Genomic DNA, 27,116 nt, shown 5'->3' with positions numbered 1-27,116 from the left:
TCTGTTTAGGTCTTCTGCCCATTTTTGGATTGGGTTTTTTTTTTTTTTTTAATATTGAGCTGCATGAACTGTTTATATATTTTGGAGACTAATCTTTTGTCCGTTGATTTGTTTGCAGATATTTTCTCCCATTCTGAGGGTTGTCTTTTCATCTTGTTTGTAGTTTCCATTGCTGTGCAAAAACTTTTAAGTTTCATTATGTCCCACTTGTTTATTTTTGTTTTTATTTCCATTATTCTAGGAGGTGGATCAAAAAAGATCTTGCTGTGATTTATGTCAAAGAGTGTTCTTCCTATGTTTTCCTCTAAGAGTTTTATAGTGTCCAGTCTTACATTTAGGTCTCTAATCCATTTTGAGTTTTTTTTGTGTATGGTATTAGGGAGTGTTCTAATTTCATTCTTTTACATGTAGCTGTCCAGTTTTCCCAGCACCACTTATTGAAGAGGCTGTCTTTTCTCCATTGTATATCCTTGCCTCCTTTGTCATAGATTAGTTGACCATAGGTGTGCAGGTTTATCTCTGGGCTTTCCATCCTGTTCCATTGATCTGTATTTCTGTTTTTGTGCCAGTACCACATTGTCTTGATTACTGTAGCTTTGTAGTATAGTCTGAAGTCAGGGAGTCTGATTCCTCCAGCTGTGTTTTTTTCCCTCAAGACCACTTTGGCTATTCGGGGTCTTTTGTGTCTCCTTACAAATTTTAAGATTTTTTTGTTCTAGTTCTGTAACAAATGCCATTGGTAATTTGATAGGGATTGCATCGAATCTGTAGATTGCTTTGGGTAGTATAGTCATTTTCACAATATTGATTCTTCCAATACAAGAACATGGTATATCTCTCCATCTGTCTGTAACGTCTTTAATTTCTTTCATCAGTGTCTTATAGTTTTCTGCATACAGGTCTTTTGTCTCCTTAGGTAGGCTTATTCCTAGATATTTTATTCTTTTTGTTGCTATGGTAAATGGGAGTGTTTTCTTAATTTCTCTTTCAGATTTTTCATCATTAGTGTATAGGAATGCAAAAGATTTCTGTGCATTAATTTTGTACCCTGCAACTTTACCAAATTCATTCATTAGCTCTAGTAGTTTTCTAGTGGCGTCTTTAGGATTCTCTATGTATAGTATCATGTCGTCTGCAAACAGTGACAGTTTTACTTCTCCTTTTCCAATTTGAATTCCTTTTATTTCTTTTTCTTCTCTGATTGCCATGGCTAGGACTTCCAAAGCTATGTTGAATAATAGTGGTGAGAGTGGACATGCTTGTCTTGTTCCTGATCTTAGAGGAAATGGTTTCAGTTTTTCACCATTGAGAACGATGTTGCAAGCCCTAGCTTTAAGTTCAATTTCACCTTTTTCTAGGTTAGCATCTGGACCTAGGGTCTCCAGGGCCGTGTGACCACCACAATGGGCATATCCAAGTGCTAGGAGCATCTCTTCCATGGCCAGCATTCCAACTTTTCTTACTTCAAGAGCATGGCCTCCTCTATGGCCTATATATGGACTTCCTGCTTCTGGACAGAGGGATGCCTTTAACTGTCAGCCTGTTGACTAAGCAGAAATAGCTGACCTTCCCTACCCAATGGCTCTTAGAAATGCCTGGAAGCTTTCAAAGAGTACTGGTGCCCAGGAGCCAACTCCAGAGATTCTCAGTTAACTGGTCTGGGGTGAGGCCCAGGCATCAGTAGTTTTGAAAGCCCCGAGAGGATTGTAATGCAGCCAGCCTCCAGGATCCCTGCCCCAGCCCTGTGAAATTACCAGGCCCTTCCCTGTTTAGATTTCCAATCGCCTGCCACCCCAGGGGCTCTCTAGTGACACATACAGTTTCCCCATTTCCACCCTGTTTCACATAATGTGAAACAATAAAAAAACCTGTTCTCTATATAGGAAAATAATGGCAAGGCAAGGAGGAGAATCTTTCTGCTTTCACAGATGTGTCCGAGCAGTGGGGATTTGGTGTATAAGTACAGAGGGGCAAGGAAGTCAGCAGTTTTCTTCTGATAAACCTGGAAGGTATAGAATTTTAGGAGGTGTCTACATGGTGTAAAAGAGCTGCTGAGCACCGAGAGGACATGCCATGCATGGTGGAGCTTGGAAGATAGCTAGAGGGAAATGAGTCTGTGAAGTGGTGCTTTTGGTTGGGGTATGAGTGACCCCAGCTGAGAGGTCCTGGCCTAAGGTGATTTTACATTTAGTTTTTGTTTTTGATTACATTGAGGAAGAAAGAAGGAGTTAGCTCAGGATGGCCTATGACTGCATTTCCTCTGAGATGTGAATACATTTCATCTGAGTTTTTTTTCTGGTAACATCTGGCCTACGTTAGCCGTTTTCCTTCTGATGTCAGGGTTCGTGAAGTTTTCTTGTGGAAGAGGCTCCTGAGAGTAGTAAGAAAAATCAGAGATAACAGGCTAAGTTCCTTCTTCTTCCAGCAACTAAGAACCAACATTGCAGATTTTACAACTTCTTTGAACTTCCTAAACATCCTCTTTGTTGGTTTTGTTAATGTGATTATTATTGTTAGTGGAAAGGAAGGAAGAGAGAGAGAAAGAAAGCTATCTCAGAACAAGCTGGAGAGGAGTTAGGCATCCTTATAGGAGAGAAGAGTAGGAACAATAGCTTCCAGTGGGTGACATCCTGGCCGTAGGGCCAGTTACAAAATTTGCAGGGCTCAGTGAAAAACGAGAATGTGGAGCCCTTTGTTCAACAATTAAGAATTTCAGAACAGTGACAGCAGAGCCTTAGCTCTCCGGGCCCAAGCGTTGGGCCCTTCTAAACATGCCCATGGCATAGAGTCACAAGCCATGAACCCGGGCCTGGCTGGGATCAGCCTTTGGGGCTGATCTCTGAGCCGCAGAAGTGAAGGGCCTGAGTGTGGAGGGCCTTGGTCTCTGCAGCGTGTCCTAGGACGAGCCTACCCAACAGCTGCCCCAAAGACTTCCCTGGGCTGGGACAGCTCAGCCTAGCCCATTCGACCGTGTCCCTCCTCTAGGGCTCAGAGAGAGCAGATTGAAAAGCAGCAGCTGGAGGAGGAGAAAAAGGCCATGGGGCGCTTACAGTATGCCAATGAGCTCCAGCGCCAGGTGCGGGAGAACCAGCAGAAGCAGTTGCAGGACCGGATCGCCACCTTCGAGGAGGGCCGGCGCCTCAAAGAGGAGGCCCAGAAGTGGCGTGAGCGCATTGAAGGCATCAAGAAGAAAAAGATAGAGGAGCTGAGGTGTGCCGGCATCCCTTCCTGCCCAGCTCCTCTCCTCTTCCCCAGGGAGGTGGGCTGGGAAGTGTGGGATTAAGGGAATGAAGGGATGGTGACAGGGGTGTGGAGAGGGCCTGACTCCAGGCCCACATGGGCTGTGGCCCTCTGAAGGGGGCTCCTGGAGAAAGTTCTGGGATGGGGTCTTCCTGGCTCTCTGGGAACTCCTTGGCAGGATGCTGGAGCCTTGACAGGGATGTGTTTGGGGGATGGATTGGGGGACCAGGGTTGGGGTACACATCCCAAGGTTGTGTAAATGCCTGCTTCTGCTGCCTTCTCTTTGGTTTCCTTCTCTATCCCTACCCGTTACACCCTTTCCAGCCCTTACACCTGTGTTTCTCCTGCAGAGCCACCGGCCTTCCTGAGAAGTACTGCACTGAAGCTGAGCGCAAAGCTAACATCCTACCCGACACCTCTGTGGACTGAGGGTGCCTCTCTGCCCCTCGGGATGCCTTCAGAGGGCAGCTTCCTCCCAGGCTCTCGGTGTCCATAACTGCAGCTAATCTAGACACTTCTGAGCTACAGATTAAATCTATTCTACTTCTCTAAGGAACAGTCCAGCTTTCTTGCTGCGGGGATGTGGCTGCCACGGGCACTGAACGAGGAGCAAAATAGGTCATGGGAGCCCCAGGTTGTGGGCCGTAAGATGCTCAGAGGCAGAGAATGGAAGGATGCTCTCTCACGGTCAGCCCTCCTAAGCCAGATGGTCCCTTTGTCCTGGTGTCTCCTGGCTTTTCTGTGACTCTCTGGGATGCTGTCATCATGTCCACTTTCAGCTCAGTCTTATCTCTGTCCCCATTCCACGCCCAGCTCAGAGGCACTTTAGGGCAAGGAGCTAGAGATGCTCTCTCAGGGTGGGGCTGGGGCAAGGGCTGAGTTAGGTGGTGCTGGGGAAGGAGGTGTCAGAGCTCTTACCGGTTGCGTGCCTGTGACCCAGATCATGAATGTGGAGAGGGCGATGTTTGAACCTGTGGCTCACACTCCTGTCTCAACCCTCTCATGCCAGAGCCCTTTCAATGCCAGGCAGTGTCACGACACAGGCACCCACTCCATCCTCCATCGGGGCATGACCAGGGCCCAACGTCTCACCCTGCCAGCCTGGTCCCCTCACCCAAACACAGCCCCCCGCCCCACTCAAGTGGCCGGCTCTCCTTAGTCCACCTCTCTCCAACAAGTGAGGCTCCCCAGAGCTGTATCCCCAAAGATAAAGATCTGTGCGGCTCCCATCACTATGGCAGCCTCCTTCCCCCTCGGTTTCATTTCCCAAATCCAGAGCCGAGTCTTGTCTCCTTCGGTGGGTCCTGCACTAAGAGGAGGCAGAAGATAGCTGCTGGGCGCTTCCCCAGTGTTTACAATGCCAGGTTACAAGGACCTCCGGCAAGAGTCCTCTTTTCACAGGGCCCAGGGAGAGTGGGCAAGCTGCTTCCTGTGCTTCCTCTGCCTCAGGACAACTGCAGCTTCCCCAGGCACCTTCCTCACCTTCCCCACCACAGAAGACTGCAGCCCCCTTTTCCCCCAAACCAGGTGGGCAGCCCCACCAGCTGCTAGGGGAAGAGGCTTTCTCACCTTCCCTGCTCCATACCCCTAAGCGCATACCTCCTACCTAAAGAAGTTAATCCCTTCCTCCCTAGGGGTCTTGGGAAGATGTGGTACCCAGCCTGGGATGGGAGAGAAGACATGGCAATGCCACTGAGGCAGCTGGCATACTTGCTTAGCTTCTCTCTAAGCATTCCTATTGCACGATTAAGAATACCTGCAGGGACCAAGGAGTGAGACTTGACTTGTTTCAGGGGACCCTCTTCCCAGGAAAGCCAGAAAGGACCTCAGGTGCCTGGAGCTTGCCCAGCTCGCTACTGATCTCTTCCATCTCGGGGCTGAGAGGAACAAGCTCCCTTGGAGTACGGGCCAAGAAGTGGACCTCCCCCCAGCTGCCCCCACCTGCCCTGCTCAGGAACAACCAGCTTCAGACTTGTTGCTAGAGGTTGGACTTTTGGGTGGGCAGTGTCTTCTCCTAGGGATGGCTTCAACTTTCCCTCCTAGGGCTCAAGGGTAGAAATAAACTCTGTGCACCCCTCCAAGTTGCTGAATCATCTTCGGGGTATCTAGGAAGCTGCGAGGTTCCAAGCTGTAGAGCAGCGCTGGGGAAATCTGGAGATAAGTAAGAAGTGCTGTTTGGTGCATTGTCTCTGTTGATGTAAGGATATTAGAAGCTTGCAAAAAAAAAGTGTCCAAGCTACTAACTTTGTCGTTTGTGTACCTCATTGACTTCCCAGCTCCCTTCCCAGTTTCTTGGGTCTTCCGGTCCTTTCAATGTCAGACTGGACTGGTGCAGCCTGGTCTATCCAGTGGCTGGGTGCCACCTTGGAGCACTGAGTCAGGTCTGCAGGCAGCTGCCTCCCAGGAATGTATGCCCCAGCTCCTGGCTGGGCTCCATGCTCTCCCTGCCCATGTGTACGTGTTGCCTGAGTCACGCTGCACTGGGGCTTGGAGGCGGTCTCAGAACCTTTGCACCTGCTGCAGAAGTGTGAGTCAGCAGCCCACCCTGGTGGCCCAGCCAGGCTGTCCCTGACTCAGTGGGGGCCTGGGATGTCCTCCAATACCCCTGAAAGCCTCAACATCCCTGTCAATGACTCGGGCCCCCCGCTGGGCATTAACTGGTTTCAGTAAAATCACTCGGATTAAGCTCGAATGAAAGGGGCTCAGGAGATTTCAAAGCCAATCAGGGCTTCTGGGGTGAGGAAAAGTGGCAGCTGTTGAGGTGACAGTGGAGGGGAGACGCTTTAGTCTCAGACAAGAAGTCTGGGTGTTGAGGCCATGGAGCGCCTCACTGTTTTCTCACTCATCCGACCCCACTGCTGCTTTTGAGGAGCTTGGGGCCTTGGAGAGGACTGCTGGGGAGGGGATGGGTCACTCCAGACCAGAGGTCTCTCCCCAATTCTAGGCTGCCGCCAAGGTGACCTGCCCCCCTTTCCCTCCCCCTCCCACACTCTGAGAGATATCCTGGCAAATCACACCAAGGTTACCCGGAAGAAGCTCATGTCCAACATCACAGAAGTCTAGAGTCCCAGAAAGGGCTAAGTTATTCTTGATTTGACTGGCTTTAAATAGCTTAGACTTTCCCTCTGCCTTAGCTCCCAAAGCTCCCAGCCTCCCAGCTCTGCGTTTCTTCCTGCATTTTCCATGTCCTCTTGGGAGCGGGGTAGTCATCACCTCCCTGCCCTTTGATGACTTTGACGAAGTCAAAGCCACACCCAAACATACACGGTTCAGGATGGTCAATCTTAGCCACCTAGTCTATCCCGAGGGTCTGGTTCTGACCCCAGTGAGCACTCAGGAGGTCCCAGAGGTTCAGTTCTCAAGGATCTTCCCTCCTCAGTCCAAAAATACCCATCAGCTGTCTATCCTGACTTCACTCTCTTCTCTGCTGTGTCTGGCAGGGCCCTGGTTTATTTTTCAAGGACTGAGGTACTCTTCCGGCCACCTCTCTCCACTCTCAGTCCTGCCCGACACATCCTTAGTTATCCTTCAGATCGCCGTTTAAAGGTCATTTCCACCAGGCCAGGGGGTCTTGCCAAATATCACCATAGCTCAGCAGCCTGTGACGAGGGGCTGGTGCCCCTTCCCTCGTCTGTCTCCCCCTCCAGACTGGGTGCTCTAGAAGATAGAGTTTTGTTAACCGCTGCTTCCCCAGGGCCTAGCACAAGGCCCCGTTGGTTTGTTGAATGAATGAAGGATATGGTTGATCTCAGCCAGGTGCAACATCTTTTATCTTCAGGGTCTCTTAATTCTTCTTCAGGGATTCGCATACTCTTTAAAAGCAAATTCTTCTTTCCTCCACGGTTCCCTTGATAACAGTTCAGTTTATAACATTTAATCAGCCGCCCTCTGCTAAGATGCTTTGCTGATAAAGTAGGTTAGGCCACTCCTTTTAGGGATGGCAACCATTTCAGGGCTGTTTGCTCCTATGAGTCTGGGTCAGCTCCAGGATATCATCACCCGCTGGGAGAGAGCTGGGCATATCCAGGCTCCCTCCTAGGGTTCCCCTTCTTCTGAAGTGGACCAGCAGGAATCACCGAGGCTTGGGAAGCCTAAGCCGAGACCCGGGGAATCCCTGGGTCTCACGTGTCAGAAGCTCTGTCCACTAGCCTTGATCTGGGCCTCAGTCCTTAAACCCCAATCCCATTCCTGAAACTGAACCCCACACGTGGATCTTGTCTTTCTCTCCACAGCTAACTGTAACCCTTCGTCGTCTCAACGCAATTGCTCCCATCACACCACCTGTACCACCTCTAAGCTCCACCACTCTTGTCGTCCAAGCCAGGGCCTCACCTGGGGGTCCTCCAACCCCAAACCTTCACTGAGAGCTGGTGGAAGGGCAGCAGCTGCTGGGGCTCCCTGACTTCTCTGTGACTGTGTGTGCCCTGTGCCTCTGTCCGTCCTCTCTAAGCATGGTGTTGTCAATCCCATGGCCCTCCTACTCCCAGACCATTTCCTCTGAGGTTTTCTCTACATGGCCACTCCAAGGGCTGCTTCTCACTCCATGGATGTTGCAGGGGTGAGCCTGGGTCTACAGGGGGACTTGGGAGAGGGGCTCGGGAGCCTGCTGACTCTGTGTGTGAGGGCTTAGAAAGGGTCAAGCTGCAGATCCGGGGCCCTGGAGGGGAAATGGGGAGCTTGAACCTGAGCCTGGGAGGCCTGGGGAGAGGGGTTGGGGGTAGGTCCAGGCAGGTGAGGGGAGAGCCTACAGGCGTTGTGCAGAGTTGCTGTGAAGGGCACTTTGGAGGAAGAGTAGACGGGCCACATCCTTGGCCTGTCCCTCCCCGCGATGTTCTGGGGTTGGGCTGTACCTCCTCTCAGAAGCAATCTCTGGGCTTCTCTGGGTCCTTGTCTCACCTCTTCTCTCTGCTTCTGTACCTCTGTTCACTCCTTTCCAAGCTTCTGTCTTTGTGTTTCTGCTTCTGCCTTAGAACAGAAGCTAATACAACCCAATCTTGGGGGGGTATGCTGAAGAGAGGGGCCATTCTGCCCCCCGGGGAGCTATGGATTACTCAGGGAAAAGCAAGGGGCCTTTTTGGAAATTGGTGTGCTGGGACCCTGACTGTAGCCTGGGCCCTCTGCCTCCTGTCTCTCTCTCAGCCTCTCGTTGGGCCATTTGGATGGCACATGTGTTTCTCTGCTCCTTTTCTAACGACTGCCTCTCCCAATCTCTTTCTCCCTGGGGGCACAGAGGCAATCCCAATAGTCTCTGAGATCTGTCCAGACCTTTATGGGACCTGAAAAGGAAGTGGATGGGGCAATGGGATGTTTGGGGCTGAGACTGGTGGGGAAGAAGAGAGGGAGGAGTTGGGGACGGTGGCCTCCCAGGAATGGGCCCTCTTGCTCTGCTGAGGATGAAGCCCACAGAGTAATGTGAGCTGTGGGCTGGTCCCAGGGGAGGGGCCATGGGCTGGACTTGTGCCAAGAAAACTGAGCTGATGCCCCAGTGCCCTCACTCCAACACTGCCCCCTCAAAACCCTTGCAAGGGTCAGGGCACAGGGCAGGAATGCGGACAGTTTCTTTAACGGGCCCCAGATTGCAAGGAGGTGGCAATTAGACGTAGGTGGATCAAAGGAGAGCAACAACGTGCCCCTGTATGGAGCCCTCAAAAGTGGCTGTTCTTCCGAGAGCATCTAGGCCCTCAGTCTTCCCCAACTCCCGTCTCCTAGGCTCCAAAACCAGGACTCCCCTCCTCCCTAGTAAAACTGCCTCTGATGGACCCCATCTTCCAATTCAATTTGGTGTCAGAGCCCCACTCACTGCTGTACGTTCCTGCATCCCCTCCCCAAATATCCTTCTGAGAGCTTGACCAGGTGGTGAGCTTAGGTCGTGGAGCAGAATTTCAGAGGTTACATTTGTTGTGGGATTCAGTTGCTTCATACCTCTGAGATGGGCTCATGTGTATCTGGAACTCGTGCCAAAATCTTGGGACCCCAGTCAACATGTACCATCGGTATTCTCCCAGAGCAAAGGGATGAAAATTCTAACCAAACTTCGATTTAGTGAATGGAGGCTAAAGTCTTTCTATATCATAAATAAAACCTAAGTTTTGATCCCCATGAATCCTCTGTCCATAAATCTTTAACCCAAGTTCTAACCCTAACCACAGCTTATTCTAACTCAAATCCCAGACTAAAGTCTAACACAGTTATAAATCCAATCCTAAATCAATCTCCCCAGCCTTCAGTTTAGCTCTAACTGTATTCCCAGGAAAAACTCTAAATGAAGCTAAAACACTATTCCTTATCATAACATGAATCCCAGCCATAAACCCTAGCCTCAGTTCTAGCTGTTGTTCTAGGCTTAATCTCAGTGTTAACTCTCATCCCAACCTCAAATCTGACCTCAACCTCATGCATCGTTCCACCTAACTAACCCCAACCTTAATCCCAGCTCCAGGCTTCACTCCAACTCTAACATCAGCTAAAATCCAGAACCCAGTTAAACTCCAGCCTTATACTTCAGACTAATGCAACCACGAACTCACTCCTCTCTTTTCAGACTCCCTCTTCCTGGTTCCACCTGTTCACCCCTCCACCCATCACTGACTTTCCCCATGGGTGGGTCTGGTAACACATAGGGTCACCATGCCCTTTTCTTGGTGTACTCTGGATTGAGAGTCAGGACGCCTGCATACCCCCCACTTAGGCCCCAGCAGCATCACCTGTGCTGAATCCTCATGTTTCTCCAGGCTTCTGTTTCCCCATCTGTGAAGTGGGGATAATGATCCCTGCTCTCCTGAGTGCGCAGGGCAACCCCATAATCCTCAAAATAAATTAGGAAATAAGGATCTTCATTGTGTACATTTTGTGGGTCCCAGAGCACCCTGTTATTGTTGGGAGTGCAGCTGGGGGGCTGGAATGCAGAGATGCACGGAGTCCTTGTGCTTCCTTATTGTTCTGTCTTATTTTTTCCCGGGGGTGGGCCCTGGCAGCACCCTGAGCCCCCCCACCCTTCTTGTGCATCTGTCAGCGACGAGGGCAGGTCCTTGATTCCTTCGAGAGGGCTGAGCTGTTGAACAAGGCAACTCATGACCAGACCCCTACCACTGTTTATGGGGCAGTCCTGGAATCCAGGGGAGGCCCAAGGCCTGTTCTGGGACCCCCTGGACCAATGAGCAAGGGCTGGCCCTCCATCTTCTCCCTCTGCCCAGCAGGACCTCCCCACCCCAGCTCCAACCTGCCCAGAACTGTGATGGCTTAGTCACCTGATGCCAGTCCAGGTTATGAGGTTCTTGGTTCCCCTTCCTGTGCATAGAAGCCAGGGCACCAAGCGATTGCTAAAAGAGGGGCACGTAGAGGGGCTTGGCGCTCCTCAACAGAGATGCAAGGACACATCCTGGTGAGGGGGTATACGGGCACTCAGGCACACCCCTTTCCTGGCCCCCCTGGCGCTATTCTTCCTAGCAGCCCCTCACCCACCTGTCCACTCACCTCACTCACTCCACACACCCTGGTCCCTCTCCTCTCAGGCCTCACTGAACTGGTTTTAGATCTGTGTGGGAGATGGGGGTCTGGATCCCCTGTAACACCCCCAGATCCCAGGGATCCCCTGCACCTGGAGGTGACCTCACGTCAGGTATGGGTGGGGGGCACAGCTCCAGAGGGGGCAGCCAGGGGAAGACCCTGTTCCCCTACACACCCCTTCCCTCCTTCTTTGAGATCAGGAGGCCTGACTCCCTTTGAAGTCTTGGGGCCCTTTCATCATCCGGGACCTCCCTTCCAGCCCCAGTGACCCCTTCCCTGGTGCCCTTTCCCACAGACTTTGACCTGGGTGGGAGGGGGTCTGGAGGGTCAGGGATAGGAGGAGGGGACAGCAGTTTGAAATGCTGGAGCCTGCGCTGGGCGGGCGTGTCAGACACCAGTGTCCTGGGGTCAGTGTGAGCCCTTCAAGGCCTGACCACCCTTCCATCCCCAGCTTGGCTTCTCCTTCCTCTTCTCCATTTCCCCTGGGGAAGGAGGCAGTAAATGTGTGGAGAGGGGAGCCCCGTGGACACTGTAAAATTGGGCAACTGTCGTCACCCCGAGGCTGGGGCCGGGAGGAAGTGAACGTTTAACAGGTGCCTAATTACATGTCCCGTTGGCCGTCTTGCAGTACTGTCAACAGAGGGAAGAACGTGGGGAAGGGCTGGGTAACTCCTGTGTAAGCCACTCTGTCACCCTGCTAATTAGGGCTCCTGGGACTCCTCCCCAAGGCGGGGACCAGGGCCCCCCCCCCCCATAGTAATAACTGGCCGCTCCCCGGCCGGGCCTTCACTGCACCTTCCTGCCACTCCAGGCAGCATCTGGGCCCTCAGCTCCTCCTCCGTCTACTGGTCCCTACAACACCGCTGGCCGCATAGCCACCGGCCCCAGGGATCCCAGCCCAGGAGGACGAAACGCTGAGCCTAGAGACATGAGAGTCCATGGAGCATTCCACCTTCTGCTCGTGTGCCTGAGCCCAGGTATGGGGCTGGGGAGGGGCAGGGGGGGCCTGCATGATGCCGGATGGGCAGGAAAAGGGCAGCAGGAAAAGGGCAGCGAAGAGGAACCTGGAAGGTGGACTGAGATGTCTTCTCACCCTCGCCCTGCTGCTACCGGGGTTTGGATGTTGTCAAGGGGGCCTCTCCCCAGGAGAGCCCTGCACCTGAAAGTTTGGGGCACGTGTTCTTGTATGGTTCTTCATGGTGTCTGTGAACGTGTGGGGCTCATACATGTATGCACGTGTTGTGAATGGGAGCATAGGGCTCGCCCTGAGTTACTGGGGGATCTGGGGGTGGGGTAGGAGGGGCAGGTGAGCAGCAAAGCTGGCTGGGGGTTGAGGAAGAGCCTGGGAAAGATTCCCTTTCCATTGGTCTCTGTGCTTCCAGCAGGAGGGCCTCTCCCCCAACCCTGCTTGCCTTGAGAGGGCAGAGCCTCAGGCTGGTGGAGTGTGAGTGGGCCAGGGAGAGCCGGGGCCTGAGACCTCTGCTCAGGGCCCCAGTGCTGTGAGAGTTCCAGGGTAGCACCCACCGCCTCTCGAATAAGCCTGGGAGGGTGTGGAGGGTAACTCCCAGAGCCCCCTCCCTGGGGCACGTCTGGAGGGCAGGGCTCAGTATTGGACATCATGGCTGCCTGCCTGGGATGGGGCAAGTCCCAGCAAGGGCCCATCTGTGTGGGTATTGCTGGAAATGGCTCTGAGACCCTCCTGGGGGTCTGGGTTCAAGCAAAAGGGGCCTGGGGGAGGAGCTCAGGAAGGGAGGAGTATTTTCAGCCTTGGTGTGAGAGTGTGAGTATGTGTGAATGACTGCATTTCTAGCAGGATGCCTGCAACACCCTCTCTGTCTGGCAAGAGCTGGCCGGGCAGAGCTCACTCAGGAGCTGTGCTGTGGGGACCTGGGACATCTCTGTGTGTAGTGTGTCTTAATATCATAATGCACCAATACCTTCTGTGGGAGCCACCTTTTCTCCCCTCCCTTTTCTTCCCCTCCCTTCTCTTCCCCTCCCTCATCTGCAGAGGGAGGGTTAGGAGCTCTGGAGGAAGCTGAAAAATTCACAAAGGACTTACAAACTTAGAGTAGACATGACTATTGAGGTGTCTCCCTCTTCCCTGGCGAGCCTGTTGTGATTTCCTTCCCTCCCTCCAAGTCTCTGCGCCCACCTCTCTCTCCCACTCTGGCCTTCTTCCCTCCCTCCAGCCTCTCCTCTCACATGCCCTGGAAATACTTCCTCAGTGCCACAGAAAGAGGAATGAAGGTGAGACACCAGGGACGACTTCCCCAGGAGAGCGAGGGGTGCAGAAAGGCTGGAACCCTTGGCAGGAGGTTGAGAAAGCTTTTAGGGAGACGGAAAGGCCAGGGTGAGGCTCCCTGGCCTGGGACAAGGGCAGACACTCTGCCTAGTGCAGGGTGGAGGCACTCTCTTCCAGCCTGTCCTTCCCTCTCAAGCCCCCTTCCCGGAATACTTACCTTCCTGTCCGGCTGGCTCCCAGGGCATGGAGACCATTCTCTTGTTGTGGGTTGCTTTCAGCAGTCCTTCCCCAGGGTGGGGCCTCTGCTCTCTGCTGAGCTCTGGCTCATTCGTGGTTTGCCTTGTGACAGCCCAGGACCTGGCAGATGGCATCAGGATCCTTATCTCAGGAGTGGGCTTGTGTTAGCTTGGCCTGGCGCTGGAGGAGGCATCACCAGGTCCCGTTGAAGCCCCCAGCAGCTAGCCTGCCTGCTCTGGGTTAACCTGGAGCCTAGGGGGGTTAGGACGTGGCTGACGGCCCAGCCAGGATTCCGAGGGGCAGGTTCAGTGATGCCTGAGTTGTTAGGGGTGTTGAAAGGGTGCCTGCTGGCTCTCTAGAACCAGACTAAGCTTCTGCAGGTATGTCTGGTCTTGCATGAATACACATGCGGGGCTCTAAGTGTGCACAGCGGGTGTGTCTTCTGGATTAATGCGCACTTGTGTTTGTGTGTAGATGTGTGTCTGTATGGATTCGACAGTGTGTGTGTGTGAGAAGGTGGGACTGCATAGGTAGGTATCTGCATTTTGAAGGCTTATAAGAGTGTGTCTATGTGTTGATCTCTTTGGCTGTGACAGCGTGCAGCTGTGCGTGTGAGATGCTCTCCAAGTGTGAAGGTGGTCCCAGGAGAGAGCCAGAGAAGGGCAGAGCACAACGGGTTGCTGAGACCAAGGGCTGGGGCTCCAAAGGACTTGCTGCCTCTCACAGGAGGAGAGTGAGCCAGGCTGGGGGAGGGGCCGGCAGAGAGAGGATTGCAGGAGGCTGGGAGGTGGCATGCTGCCAGCCCAGCCAGGGTTGGGGCCCTGGGCACACCTCCACCTTCATATTCCTCTCTAGGTTCAACCGGTTGGGGCTAGCACTTGCCTGGGGCTTCAGGTTAGGGAGGGAGAGATCAGTCCTGAGATTCCAGATCCTGGCTCTTCATCCCAGGCTGACTCAGTGCGACTGAGGCTGGCAGTAGCGGGAGGGGCCCCAACTGGAGCGATCACGTGGAGGTGGCCACACGATCACACAAGGGGAAGGACGCAAAGCGCACAATGCCACACGCCTTCACACGAGGCTCACCAGTCCTACAGATGCGTGTGGCCGTGGTCCCAGCACCATCGTTCACTATCACACACAGACCCAGCTAGGCTCCCGGTCACAGTCACGCACCGGCACGCACTATCTCTCAGAGCACGTACACAGCCAGGCACTCACTGTCACACGGGCATACAGCCAGAGACACACGCTGTCATACACAGACACACAGAGACATAGGTATTCTCCTGCTCCTTGGGCTGGAAAGGGACTCCAGGGGCCACGGTGTCCATCCTCCTGCCTCTAGACACGATCACCTCACTTGGCCCAGACAGAGGTGGCTTTTAACCAACGAGCCTCTTCCATCAGAGCATTTAACAACTCTATGTGCTCCATGTGCCTGTACACACACACACACGCACACACATGCGCTGTCATGTAAATATATAAGCAGACACTCTACCTGGTCATGTGCATGAATCTCCCTACAGTACACTTAAGCAGCCACAAACACTCGTAAACATGCAATGTACGTATGTGTATACACCCATACATGGATACACAATCATGCAAACGTACAAGCATTCTTTTTTTTTTTTAAGATTTTTTTGATGTGGACTGTTTTTAAAGTCTTTATTGAATTTGTTACAATATCGCTCTGTTTTATGTTTATGTCGCGGTTCCTTGGCCGCGAGGCGTGTGGGATCTCAGCTCCCCGACCAGGGATCAAACCCGAACCCAATGCATTGAAAGGCGAAGTCTTAACCACTGGACCACCAGGGAAGTCCCCCATACAAGCATTCTTAACAGCTATATATATATACACACTGTATAGATGCAACCCTACACAATCATACGATACAGACATGCTTACACAAGTCTGCATAGACATGCGTCTATCAATTCACGCACACACCTATGCACACGCTAAGAGCAGCCCCTCCTCGTTGTGGAACCCTCACTGAGCCCTGAGTTGCCACTGACAGCAATGGTGGAGGGAGGGGGGCTGAAGCTGACCACCCAAGCCCTGGTCCTTCTCCCCTTACCCCATCTGCCCTGCCTGTGTCCTAGCACTGCTGCCCGCTGTGCGGATCAGTGGGGATGATAAAGAAGTCCTGAACCTGGCAGAAGGTGACAGTGTGAGACTGAACTGCCCCTACATCCTGGACCCTGAGGACTCTGGTTCTGATGCTCTGGGCATCGAGTGGATGCAGGTCAACCCAGAACCCTCACGTCAGGAGAAAGTGGTAGGTGCTGGGCACAGGATTCCCCTTACTCTACACTTCGTGGTATCCACGTGTTGGGCAGCCAGCACCCTAAGGGGAAAAGCAGGGCAGATAAGAAAACCGAGGCCTTGAACTTCCCCCAAGACTTCTCAGAGAATGAGGGAACAGGGAGGAGCTCTGTAATCACCGATCAAATCAGCCAGTGAGTCAGATTCCTCCCACCCCACTCCAAAGGGAAGATGGGGCACTGTCCTGGCGCAGACAATAGACTTCCAGCTCTGAGGACAGTCTTTGATTTTGAGTGCCAGCCAGCTGCTCTGTGTGCCAGCAGCTTTATACACCTCATCCCGTTTAATCCTCACAGGCCCCTGGAAGGTAGACGTTAGGTAGAGAGTGCTTGATCTCATCTGATCTCACACATTCTGTTAAAAGTCAGTGGATCAGGCATCATTGTTCCCATTTTTCAGCCGAGAAAGCTGAGTCTCAGAAAAGTTCAGTGCATTGCCCAAGACAGCCAAGCCACAAGGCCTTCCTCGGCTCTCCCTGTCTCACCATCTCTGTTTTCTTCTCTTCACAGTTCCTTAGTTACCGGGACAAGAACATCAACCATGGCGACCTCCCCAATCTGCAGCAGAGGGTCCACTTTGCAGCCCCAGATCCCAGCCAGTACGATGCCTCCATCAACTTCTCGAACCTGCAGGTAGCCGACGCAGCTATCTATGAGTGCCGGGTGAAGAAGACCACCGTGGCCACCCGGAGGGTCATCATCACTGTCTCAGGTATGACCAAACTCCTCTGAACTCCTCTTCCCCAGGCGTCAGAGCCGAGGGCGGCTTGGCCACCCTGAGCCTGGCTCTGCCTCTTGGCTGGACCCTGGCTCACAACTGCCCCCTCCTCTGCAGCACGGCCTGTGGTGCCCAAGTGCTGGTTTGAGGGCCACATGTCATACGGCCACGATGTGATGCTGAAGTGCTTTGTCAGTGGGGGCAGCCCGCCTTTCACCTACAAGTGGAACAAGCTCAGGGGGACACACCACCCCTACCGTGCCAGTTCCTACCAGTCCCAGGACACCTTCCAGTCTGAGTTCTCCTACGACGAGTCCTTCAGCTCCATAAGTCAAGGTGAGGGGACCCGGGGAGAGGGGAAGATTGGGACGCTGGGTCCTGCTGGGGCTTCCCTGGTTCATCAGTGGCGCCAAGTCAAACATAAAACCCCTGTGGGAGACCCCTCCTCTGAGCCTGTTCCAGAAGCTGCTATTGAGGGAAGAGGAGGCAAAAGGGGAGAGTCAGTTGAAAGCAGTAATGGTTAATTTGGAAAGAGCATGGTCTGAGATAGAGCTGGGCTTGAATCCTGGCTGGACCATAACTGGCTACAAGACCCAGGCAAGTGGCTTCACCTCTCTGTGCCTTAGTTTCATTCTACAGTATATGAAAAGAGAATGATAATGTCTATCTTCCAGGGGCATGTACGGATTAAATGGATGAGGTGTATAAAGCTTCTGGCACAGGCAGAAGCTGCCTAGTACTCACAATCAAAGACTATCGGAGCTGGAAGAGACCTTAGACTTCCTCTGGTGTGACCCTGTACTCGCTGTACAAATGAGGAGACCAAGGCTCAGGGAGGGGACATATTTCCCTAAGGCCACAGAGTGAATTCATGGTTTCTCTCCTGTTGCTGGGAAAGGGTCCCTCGCTTGCCTCTCTGTTTCAGCAGGGAGAAGGTGACTCACCTGGAGAGTGGGGTGGACCTGTGTGTGTGCACACACCCTTCCCTCCTTCCACGCCCCACCCTGCAGTGGCCTAGGCTGGGGTGAAGCTCTCAGAGACCAGGCCCCTCGGCCTCACCATAGCCCTCTGATGTTCCTTCAGTTTCAGGCATGAGCCATGGTGATTTGATGTTGCTGCACCTCTCCCACAAGGATGATGGGCTGTATCAGTGCACAGTGGCCAACCATGCAGGCCACAGCGTATGTGTGGTGGAGGTGAAGGTCTCAGGTGGGTGCAGGGGCAGTGGCCCTGGAGGCCCCGTGGCTGGGAGGGTTGGACTGGAGAAACTTGTGCTGTATATTGGAGCCTCAGCTGGCTCTGCCTTCCCACTGCCATCAGTGCATAGCTCTGCCAGGGGCAGCTGGGAAGCCCTGGGAGAAACATGCAGACATGAGGGGTTAACTTGCATCTCTCCATATATTCCTCCCTGTGTGTCCAGGGGCCCTGAGATCCCCTGGGTCCCCCATCCTCTTTCCCACAGACACCCTGCCCCTGCAACTCCTGGTTAGCCAGGCATCTGCCAGTCTGCAGAAAGCCTGACTAATCTTTATTTCTCTCCCCAGGAGGCTGGCACATAGGAATAATCATTGGCATAGTGCTGGGCTCTTTACTCTTGCTGGGCTGCCTGATGTTGGGCATCTGGGGGCTCGTCTGCTGCTGCTGCAGGCGGCCCCGCGGTGCCTTCTTCTGCCGTGGCCCGGTCCGCAGAAATGCCTGCTGCGACTTGCCTAATGATATCAGGTAAAATCTGATGCATGCTGCAGGGGGCTGGCGCCCTGCCCCTTCTCACCCCTGCCTGCCACCGGCTGGCTGGGACCCCCCCACCCCAACCCTGCCTGCCATCGCCGTGGAGTGCTGGGACCCCAGCATGTTGACCGGCCACTCGTCGTATGTTTTTTCTCTCTCCCCCTTCCCATGTCCAGTCTTCACTTCTGCTTCCCTGCCCTCCATCTCCCTCCCGTCTTTGCACCTGTCTGTCTGTCTTATCTAGACTGTAAGCTCCTGCAGGGCAGGGCCTGTATGTATTTTCTCACTTTTCCCCTGTATTGCACCGGTGAGAACCCTTGGACATGCTTACTTAAGAAGAGTTAATTAATATAAATAATAGCGCTAATAACATATTAGAAACAAACTAGAAATAAAAATAGAACAAGACTAGCAGTGCTAATGATTGCAATGCCCTGGGTATGGAGGAAAAGAGGGAGACGATTAAGAGGCAGGTGAGAAGAGAGAGAGAGAGAGAGAGAGAGAGAGAGAGAGAGAGAGAGAGAGAGAGAGAGAGGGAGAGGGCAAGGGCAAGGTTAGTTAAGGAAAGGACAGGGAAAGCAGCTCCTTCTGGATCTCCAAGGTGACCTCTCTATCCGAGCCGGTGGTCCTGCGAAAAGATCAGAAGGGGAGTGGAGGGCGCCTAGATGGGGCTGCCTGCCTACCGTGGGCTGTCCGGACACGTGTGGACAAGCCCTGTCTGGAGGGTGGGGATGGTGCCCCCGGGAGTCCTGCGGGGTCGCTGGCCCAGGAAGAGGCAGAGAAAAGAGTAGGTCGAGGCTGAGGTTGAGAGGCGAAGGAAAGCGGAGGGAGGCGCGGGAGAGGAGAGGTTGCCAAGAGCCCCCGGCTCTGCCCAGGCCGTGCCCACGCCGCGCGGCGGAGGAGCCCGCTCACCCGCGCGCCTGCTGTTTTCCACAGAGAGGACGACGTGGCGCCCGGGTGCAAGGCCAAAGGGCGCGGCAGCAGCGTTACCCACATCCTGGGGTACCCGATGCAGAAGATCAGGCACTCCCTGAGCCTCAAATACGCGCCTGCTCACTGCGAAGGCCCCGAGGACTTGGCCCTGGCGTCCAGCGCCGCCGCCGCCGCTCTAGACTGCAAAGCGGACCAGTCCCAGGTCTACGTCAAGGTCCAGAGTGCAGAGCCAGCCGCCTGCGCCGCCGAGGGGCCGCTGCCGTGCAAGGATGGCCTCCTGGTGTGAGCGCGCGGCGCCCGGCTCCTGCCCGGCCAGGAGGAGGGTGCGGGCTCTCTGCCTGCAGCTGGGGACGCGCTCGGGCCGGCGCCGACCTCGCCTGCCCAGGGCCGCCTGGCGGCAGGGGGCCTGGAAGAGTTTCCCTCGGGAGCTGAGTTGGGCGGCTGCGCCTCCTCCCCTAAAGTGGGAGGGGGAGGAGGAGGGAACAGAGGCCATCTCGGCCCTCTCCGCATCCCCGCGGACCTGAGGCTTGGGCAGAGGGAGGAAGGAGGAAGTGTCCGAGAGCGCTGGAGGCCGGAGACCAGGTGTCCCCAGCCAAGGCAGAGAGACCAGGGGGCCGGGTGGGTGGGGGTCTGGACTGAACTGTGCGTGTGAGGCCTGAGCTCCGAGGCGGCAGTGTTAGCACAATAAAGAAAATTTAAGACTCGAGACTGAGGTGACTGTGGTTCCACGGAGGGTTGGGCATGGGGTCAGGGTGGTGGGCCCTGCTCAGGGATGTGGGGGGGCGTTGCTCCCTCTGTCGTCTCGCATCATTTCTGCACCATTTCCCCCCTCCCCCTCCTTAGATCGGGACCAGCAGGCTTTTTCTTTGACATTTGGATTCCTTCTACTGCATTCCTGACAAAAGATATTTTCTTGACAAAAGACCTCTTCTTGAATACCTGCAGTGGCATCTCACTACCTCCCAAAGCAATCCATTTGGCCTCTGATGGTCAGCGATATATCCGTATTTCTCCTATTCAACCCAATTTTGGACCCCACATAGTTTTTATCCCTTGGTCCAAGTTCTACTCTTAGGGAGCCCTAAGCATCACATTTCCAATTCAGCTGCCTCTAGTGGACCGAGTGGCTGTACTCCATACAGGATGACTGCAACAGGCAAAAAAGTGGACCGATGCCTAGTCTAGGGGTTGAGGGTCTTCTGAAGAGCATAGTACTTGAAGGTCACTCTGTTCTACCTGCCTCTGCCCTGTTGCCATCTGCCTGTTGAGAGCCCAGGCACTTCCTTTTCTTTTTGCCTCTTCTTCTCTTGAGGAGAAGCTGGGCTTCCTGATTCTTTCTGCTTCTACCCTGTGGCCATGTGAAGTGTGGGGTATGGATGGACAGAGGAAGCCCCCAAACCCTGCTTGGTTGTACATAACGAGGAAACCCTTCTGGTTGGCTTGGGTATTTGCAAAAGCGTGATGGCATCTCTGGTTCTGCCTTGATAGAGCTTGGGAAGAGAAAGTAGAGATGATGATGGGACAGAGGGAGCCAGGAACAAATGTCTTGTAGTGAGGGTGGGGAGGTGGGGATTACTGAGGATGGATGGGGATACAGCGGGTAAGGGGATTAAGCAGTGAGGGGAACAGAACTGCAGGAACCATCCATCCCCTCATTTATTTGGAAACATTTATGAGCACGTATAGGATGATTTGTTCGGAAATAGTTAGAGCTTTTGGGCTTCCCTGGTGGCGCAGTGGTTGAGAGTCCGCCTGCTGATGCAGGGGATGTGGGTTCGTGCCCCGATCTGGGAAGATCCCACATGCCGCGGAGTGGCTGGGCCCGTGAGCCATGGCCGCTGGGCCTGCGCATCCGGAGCCTGTGCTCCGCAACGGGAGAGGCCACAACAGTGAGAGGCCCGCATACCGCAAAAAAAAAAAAAAAAGTAGTTAGAGCTTCAAGCAGGGCGCTGGGCCTGGCACACTTTTGCCCTAAGGCAGGGGATTGAATAGGGTGACTTGGGGAGGTCTCTCCCAGTCTGAGGAGCCTCCATCTCAGCTTTCTGCAAGGAGGTGAGGGACAGAGTCAGTCAGCTGTACAGGTTGTGTTGAATGACATCATTTTCCCCATTCTAGCAACCAGGGAGCTGGGCTCAGACTTAGCCTTCCTTTGGAAGGTGAGAACATCGAGGCTCTGGCAAGAAAAGCTCATGAAAGAGCCGTAAGAGATTTTAGAGAGACTCTGCAAACAACTTTTGGCAGAGTGACTCAACAGAGAAGCCAGGGGAGGTCCCGAATCCCTAAATAAATTATCACTGCACTTATCACCTCTGGGTGAGGAGGGAGGGAAGTTTCTGCTTCTAAGGTTTTGCTTCAGGGACACCTTGACCTTTTTTCATTTCTCCCACGTGAAACCTTGTCAGTGTTAGAGGAGAACAATTTCTGGTGGTAAATGTTTACCAGCGGCTTTGGGAGCGAGGTTGAGGGTATAGGGGGCTGGGAAGCCCTGATGTGTATCATGTACTATTCCCCTGAAGAAAATTCTCCTATCGTGGCTGCTTTCAGGCTACCCGCGTGATGTCCTGGTGTGGAATCGTGAGAAACGTGCAGTATCACACCATCCCTGCCGAGGTAAATAACCTCAAGAACTGAGACAATCATGAACTATAGAAACTAATTAGGAAGGGATGAATTTTGAGTACTTATCTCCTGTGTCTCAGAAGAATTCACTTAATTGTAAATTGATATAGTTTAAATTTTAATAATGGCAGCCTTTAATGATTGGCTTGCAAAACTTAGGCAGACCATGTCACCAGGCAGGCAGAAGGCTGTGTACACAAATGTTGCTTCAAGAGAGGGAATCTTGGGGCTTCCCTGGTGGCGCAGTGGTTAAGAATCCGCCTACCAATGCAGGGGACACGGGTTCGAGCCCTGGTCAGGGAAGATCCCACCTGCGGCGGAGCAACTAAGACCGTGCGCCACAATTACTGAGCCTGCGCTCTAGAGCCCACGAGCCACAACTACTGAGCCCACATGCCATAACTACTGAAGCCCGCACGCCTAGAGCCCGTGCTCCGCAACGAGAGAAGCCACTGCAATGAGAAGCCCGCACACTGCAACGAAGAGTAGCCCCAGCTCGCTGCAACTAGAGAAAGCCTGCGCGCAGCAGCAAAGACCCAACACGGCCAAAAATAAATAAATAAATAGAGAGGGAATCTTAAGTTCAGTCTTGATTTTTCTCATTTTTCCAGAGAGACACAGTCAGCACCAAGTCAGTTGTCTTCATCCCACTTCCTAGTTCTGCCTTTTTGTGTCCCAGCCTTGCGGAAACTGAATCCTAGTTCCTCTGGTCGATGAAAACTTATTCAGATAATTTATATGTCCTTGGTAACCATCAGAAACCTAACTTGGCATCCACAGAATTTCCGTGAATGGGTCTCCCAGGGCATCCAACCCTGGAAAATCTACTCAAGGGACATTCTGAGTCCTTCTTGACTCAGTTCCTTCTCTAATCCTCTTGCTTAGGTTTTAGGAAGTAATTCTCTAGTCATCGTCTCTTAAACCTGAAATTCTCAAGAGCATGACTGTATGGAATCCCGGTGGTTTTTCTTCTGTGCTCCTAGTAGAATAACTATCCTTGCTGCCCTGTTACATTTCAGTTACTCTAGACCCAGTCACATTGTGTGACTCTGGGGAGGGATTAATTTTTTTTTTTTTTTTTCCATGCTTCACTAGAAACAAAGGAGTTTTGAGAATTCATTACCCAGTCACAACTCAGGGAGGTTTAGCCCTGTAGCCTCTGCTCCAAGGGAGCCTCGGGTGAGTCTCTGGAGCTTACGCTCTTTGTCTATCCAGCCCACCTGGAGGAATCATTTCATTTATTCCTGGTGTATGGAAACAAAATTGTTTCCATTCAGTTCCTTGCAGTTAGATTAGGAAAAACATGGCAAAGGGAAAGAATGTTGAGAGATGTGGAACTGTACAGGCAGGGAGATGGTGGCTGCTTTGGAGAATCTGGAAAAGCATGGGCATGGTCTTTGTGCCTGCCAGTGAGAAGAGGACAAGATAGTCTTCTGCCACCCTTCTGTGGCCATTGCCCTCAGCAGTCTTCCCAGGTGTATTTTATTTTATTTATTTTTTTAATTTATATTTTTATTAATTTATTTTTTCCGGTTATATTTTAGAAGGACAGCAGGGTGGGACACTGTTAAGGAGGAGACTGAAGCCCTTGACAAAGGCAGGACATTGAGCAGAGGAGGATGGAGTGAAGCTTTCGAGCTCATTTTTATAGTGGCTGAGTTTGAGGTGATGGTGGGCCCATGCTGGGTGTCTTGGGGAGAAAAGAAGGAAAAGAGGGAGGAAGAAAACCTGTACTAAATATTTGTGATTTAGTCATGCCCACATATGCAAAAGAAAAGTCCTCAGTTTTGGATTCAGACAAACCTAGATTCCTTGCTATTATTAAGCTCCCAAAGCCTTAATTTCTTCATCTTTAAAATGGAATAGTAATAGGGCTGTTCTGTGTGACGTGCTTATTACAGAGCCCGGTACATAGTAGGGGCTCTGTGAATGGTTGATCCCAAGTCCCTAGTCTTCAATGTAATTTCATCTCCCAGAGGAGGGCAGGCCTGGAGGCAGAGATCTAACCCCATAGGGGTGGGGGGTGGAGGCTGAGGCAGTGGGAGGTCCAAGGCAGGGAGGGAGTGAGGAGAATGAAGCCTTAGGATTGAATTTGGAGATGGCTCACCACCTGGGGGATGAGTCAAACAGCCCAGGAAGCAGCAACTAGAAAAGTAGGAGAACCAGGCCTTGCTTCTGAATCCTGGGAGCCACGTGAATGTATTAATATTGATGACAGTCCTCTTTAGTAATGGTGATACTAATAATAACAGGAAGCGCTTGAAACACAAGCTCGGCAGGGTCCGGAGCCAGGCATGAGGATGAGCTGCGAGAATTCTCAAGGCCCCTCCTTGGACCAGGGTGTGCCCACTGGGCCCAGTGCCCACTGCGGCGCCCCATGGAGCACTGACCTGACAGCCCCTCCAGCAGGGTCTCCACACAGCTTTCCCAAAGCTGAGGAGAGACCCTCCCAGCTGAGGGCACAGAGATTTTCTTCAACGTTTTTGGGAGAATCAGTTCCACCCTGGAACTGAGCTCCTTCAGTGACGACAGGCCCCACTTGCTGCCTATCAGGCCCTACAGACACCCTTGGTCAGGGCACCTCCCGTTCTGCTGCCTGGATGCCACCTGCAGCCTGTGGCACCTCCCCTTCCTGCCCTGACTCGCCTGAACGTGCTCATCTCCTTGGCTCCGCAGATGCTGGGATTCAATTCAGCTCCCAACCCCGACTCCAGACCCAGCCCCCGCCCCCAGCGGGACTCGGTCCCTTGGTCAAGGCTGTTTTCCTTGCCTGTAACTCTCTCTCCCCGTCTCACGTCCTCTTTCTCACCCAGCATCCGTTCTTCAGAAAGGTGGCCTGACCATATCCTGTTTTATGATTAGTCTCTACCCTGCTCCCAGATAAGGGGAAGTGGTGTTTACTTTGTGATCTTTGCCCTGTCCCGGGAATGTCCTGTCGTCCTCTTATATCCATCAGACTAGGCTTCCACTGAGGGCAGGGCTGTGTCACCTCTTTTCTCAACATCTGCTCCCTTCAAGAGTTCAGAATCTCTTCATGAGCTGACCTTCCCTAAACTTAGTGTGATGGATAAAGATTGGACTAAATACTCCTCTCCTAACTTAGGGTGACAATAGCCAATGCCCGTAATGACTTCAGTGGTGCACGATGGACAAAGCCACACATATCCCCCCAGATCCTTCTCAAATGTACATGTGAAAACTGCCCTCCCTGAAAGGGCCTGGCAGCCAATGAGCAGAGTCATGCAGGACCTGGGAAAGCTCCCACTGATGCTCCAGGCCTCCCTGGACTGGGGCAAGTGGACACTCCAGGCATGGCTCTACTGAGCAGCTCAAGGTGCCCCTGCTCCATTGACTAACAGGCTCCTTAGGAAGCTCTTTCCTGTACAGCATGAAGGCTTTCCATTTGGTATATTAAGGACTTGTGGAAATACCATCTTCTGATCACTGCCATTAAAAAACTGAGCAACAGGCTCTTAGGCAGGAGCCTAATCTGCTATGATAACATTGTTCCTGCGGGGAAATCGGATTCCTTCCTTTCAATACCCATCAGCCGTTCCAGGAATGGAACACTCAGAAAAAGTGAGGAATGAGGACGGGAATCATCTCCTACCTGGCTCCCCACCTTTCTATCTATCCATCCAGCTAAAATGGATATGCCCAAGGACCTCTGTTTAGTCCTGAATGGCTGAGGTTTTTCCTTCAATTACATGGCTTGTCCCTATACTTGTGCTCCTGAGTATACAAAGTTATATAGTTATACCACACCCTAGGTTGTCTCTAGTTGTTGAATACATTGTACCCTCAAAGCTGCCTGTCCATTGATCTTTATATCAAATCTAAATGTAAGGCCAGTATAAGCTTGAGCTCATTGTTTGAAATTTAAATGTTAATAAAAAAAATTGGGCTTCCCTGGTGGTGCAGTGGTTGAGAGTCCGCCTGCCGATGCAGGGGACGCGGGTTCGTGCCCCGGTCCGGGAAGATCCCATGTGCCGTGGAGCGGCTGGGCCCGTGATCCATGGCCGCTGAGCCTGTGCGTCCGGAGCCTGTGCTCCGCGATGGGAGAGACGACGGCAGTGAGAGGCCTGCATACCGCAAAAAAAAAAAAAAAAGTGTACCCCCAAATAGATAAATAAAATGGATATGCCTACAAAACCCGAATTTATGCACCCAGGCCAGGCCTCTCTCCCACATTGCACACTCCCATAACTGCTTCGATGTGTAACAGACACCTCAAACTCAGCATGCCCCAAACCCTGCCCCTGGTCTTCCCCAAAGCTACTGCCCCCACTGCCTTGCCCACTGCAGTTGATGGCCACTCTGTCCTTCTTTAATACCTTTCTTTCTCTCACCACTCTCCCCACAACATCCAATCTGTCAGGAAGTCCTGTTGGCTATACCTTGCGTAGATCTAGAATCTGACCATCCGCTCCTCCACCACTGTCACCTAACGGCTCCCAGCCACCATCATCTCTTGCATGGATTACAGCAGCAGTGTCTCAACGGATCTCCCTGTTTCCTCCCTTGTTCACCTACACTTTGTCTCAACAGAGAAGCCGGGGTGGTACAGAATCTCCCAACCGGAGACTTTTGGCTTCCTCACTGAGGGGATGTCAGAACCATGGTCACTTGTCTTCCACCTCTATGTCCCCAACTTCTGCATCAGCCATTTAGTTCACAAGTATGGTTTGGCGATGCACTTACTGTGTGTCTGTGGTAGGACTGCAGGATTAAACCTGATCCTTCCAGGAGCTCCCAGCCTCCCTAGGGAGACCATTAATCCATTTGGAAAAATTAAAGAATGATTCGCATGATTGTTGATTCAGATTCATGCAAGGCTAGGAGAGGTGATGCTATGAGATCCCTTGAGGGAAGTCTTCTGGGAGGAGGAGTGCCTAGGGCTGGGCTTTGAAAATTTGATTGGAGAACAAGGTGGATAAAGAGTATATTTTAGGCTGAGAGGTAGGGGAAGAGCCTGCAAAAAGGGGCAAAGTGCATGAGCTTGTTAGGTTAGGGACAGACAAAATCTGGGCCTGTCTGGAATGGAGGGTGTGAGATGGGGCTGCTAAGTGCTGAGTCACCTCCATCTTAGGGCCTCCCAGGGTGGGGTTGGGGGAGTGGGGAGGTGAGGTGTGTGTCAGCTGGTATGCTCCCCACTAAGGGGTAGGGGTGAGCGTGAAGGGAGGTGTGTCCTTCTCCACGGTCCAGTCTGAGGGCCCTTATTTCTTTCACTGAAAGTGACCATGAAGCCTCATCTGTCCGGAACTCCAACTTCCTCTCCATCTTTCCGGGACTTACCTGACCCTCCTCTTCTCTTTAGCGTAAGGGACTCAGATGACTCAGTCCTCCAGGAGTGAGACTGTGCTCTGATGGCAGCATTTAAGCTATGCTCGTCGCCGAGGCAAAGAGGGAACTTGGTGATGGGATGTTTGGGTGTCCCTCAAACCGGGTGCTTGGACTGTCTCACAGGAGGCTGTGTGTCAGTGGAGAGGATGTTCACTGCAGTCAGTGATGGCTAGATGACCACAGCTTCAAGGGATGGGACACAGCAGACCACTAGTACAT

The 27,116-nt window shown here is 52.7% G+C and overlaps 2 protein-coding genes across 4 annotated transcripts in view; both read left to right on the top strand.

Moving 5' to 3' along the window:
• Positions 1 to 3,889, top strand: part of CFAP45 (cilia and flagella associated protein 45) — a 28,608-nt gene extending 24,719 nt beyond the window's left edge. For 2 of the 3 annotated variants that reach the window (XM_032614603.1, XM_032614613.1), the window contains 2 exons: positions 2,986 to 3,210; positions 3,591 to 3,889. In XM_032614603.1, coding sequence (XP_032470494.1) covers positions 2,986 to 3,210; positions 3,591 to 3,669 — 304 coding nt within the window. In that variant the 3' untranslated portion in view covers positions 3,670 to 3,889. The remainder of the gene's footprint in view (positions 1 to 2,985; positions 3,211 to 3,590) is intronic. The other variant, XM_032614595.1, reaches the window with a different exon arrangement.
• Positions 3,890 to 11,674: 7,785 nt separating this feature from the next.
• VSIG8 (V-set and immunoglobulin domain containing 8) lies at positions 11,675 to 19,427 on the top strand. The gene is made up of 7 exons (XM_032653688.1): positions 11,675 to 11,723; positions 15,335 to 15,510; positions 16,067 to 16,268; positions 16,392 to 16,610; positions 17,364 to 17,483; positions 17,819 to 17,996; positions 18,939 to 19,427. The coding sequence occupies exons 1-7, from the start codon at positions 11,675 to 11,677 to the stop codon at positions 19,219 to 19,221; spliced, it is 1,227 nt and encodes a 408-aa protein (XP_032509579.1). The 3' UTR covers positions 19,222 to 19,427.
• The last annotated feature ends 7,689 nt before the right edge of the window (positions 19,428 to 27,116 follow it).

Source organism: Phocoena sinus, chromosome 1 (genome assembly GCF_008692025.1).
Source record: "Phocoena sinus isolate mPhoSin1 chromosome 1, mPhoSin1.pri, whole genome shotgun sequence".
In the NCBI taxonomy this organism is placed as follows: Eukaryota; Metazoa; Chordata; class Mammalia; order Artiodactyla; family Phocoenidae; genus Phocoena; species Phocoena sinus.
This window is presented reverse-complemented; position numbering and strand designations above follow the sequence as displayed.

Excerpts from the sequence above, each read along its gene's own strand:
- VSIG8 (XM_032653688.1), top strand. The coding sequence starts at position 11,675 with ATGAGAGTCCATGGAGCATTCCACCTTCTGCTCGTGTGCCTGAGCCCA. Across the intron at positions 15,511-16,066 it reads CCTCACGTCAGGAGAAAGTG|TTCCTTAGTTACCGGGACAA; the intron begins GTAGGTGCTGGG and ends TTCTCTTCACAG. Across the intron at positions 16,269-16,391 it reads GGTCATCATCACTGTCTCAG|CACGGCCTGTGGTGCCCAAG; the intron begins GTATGACCAAAC and ends CCTCCTCTGCAG.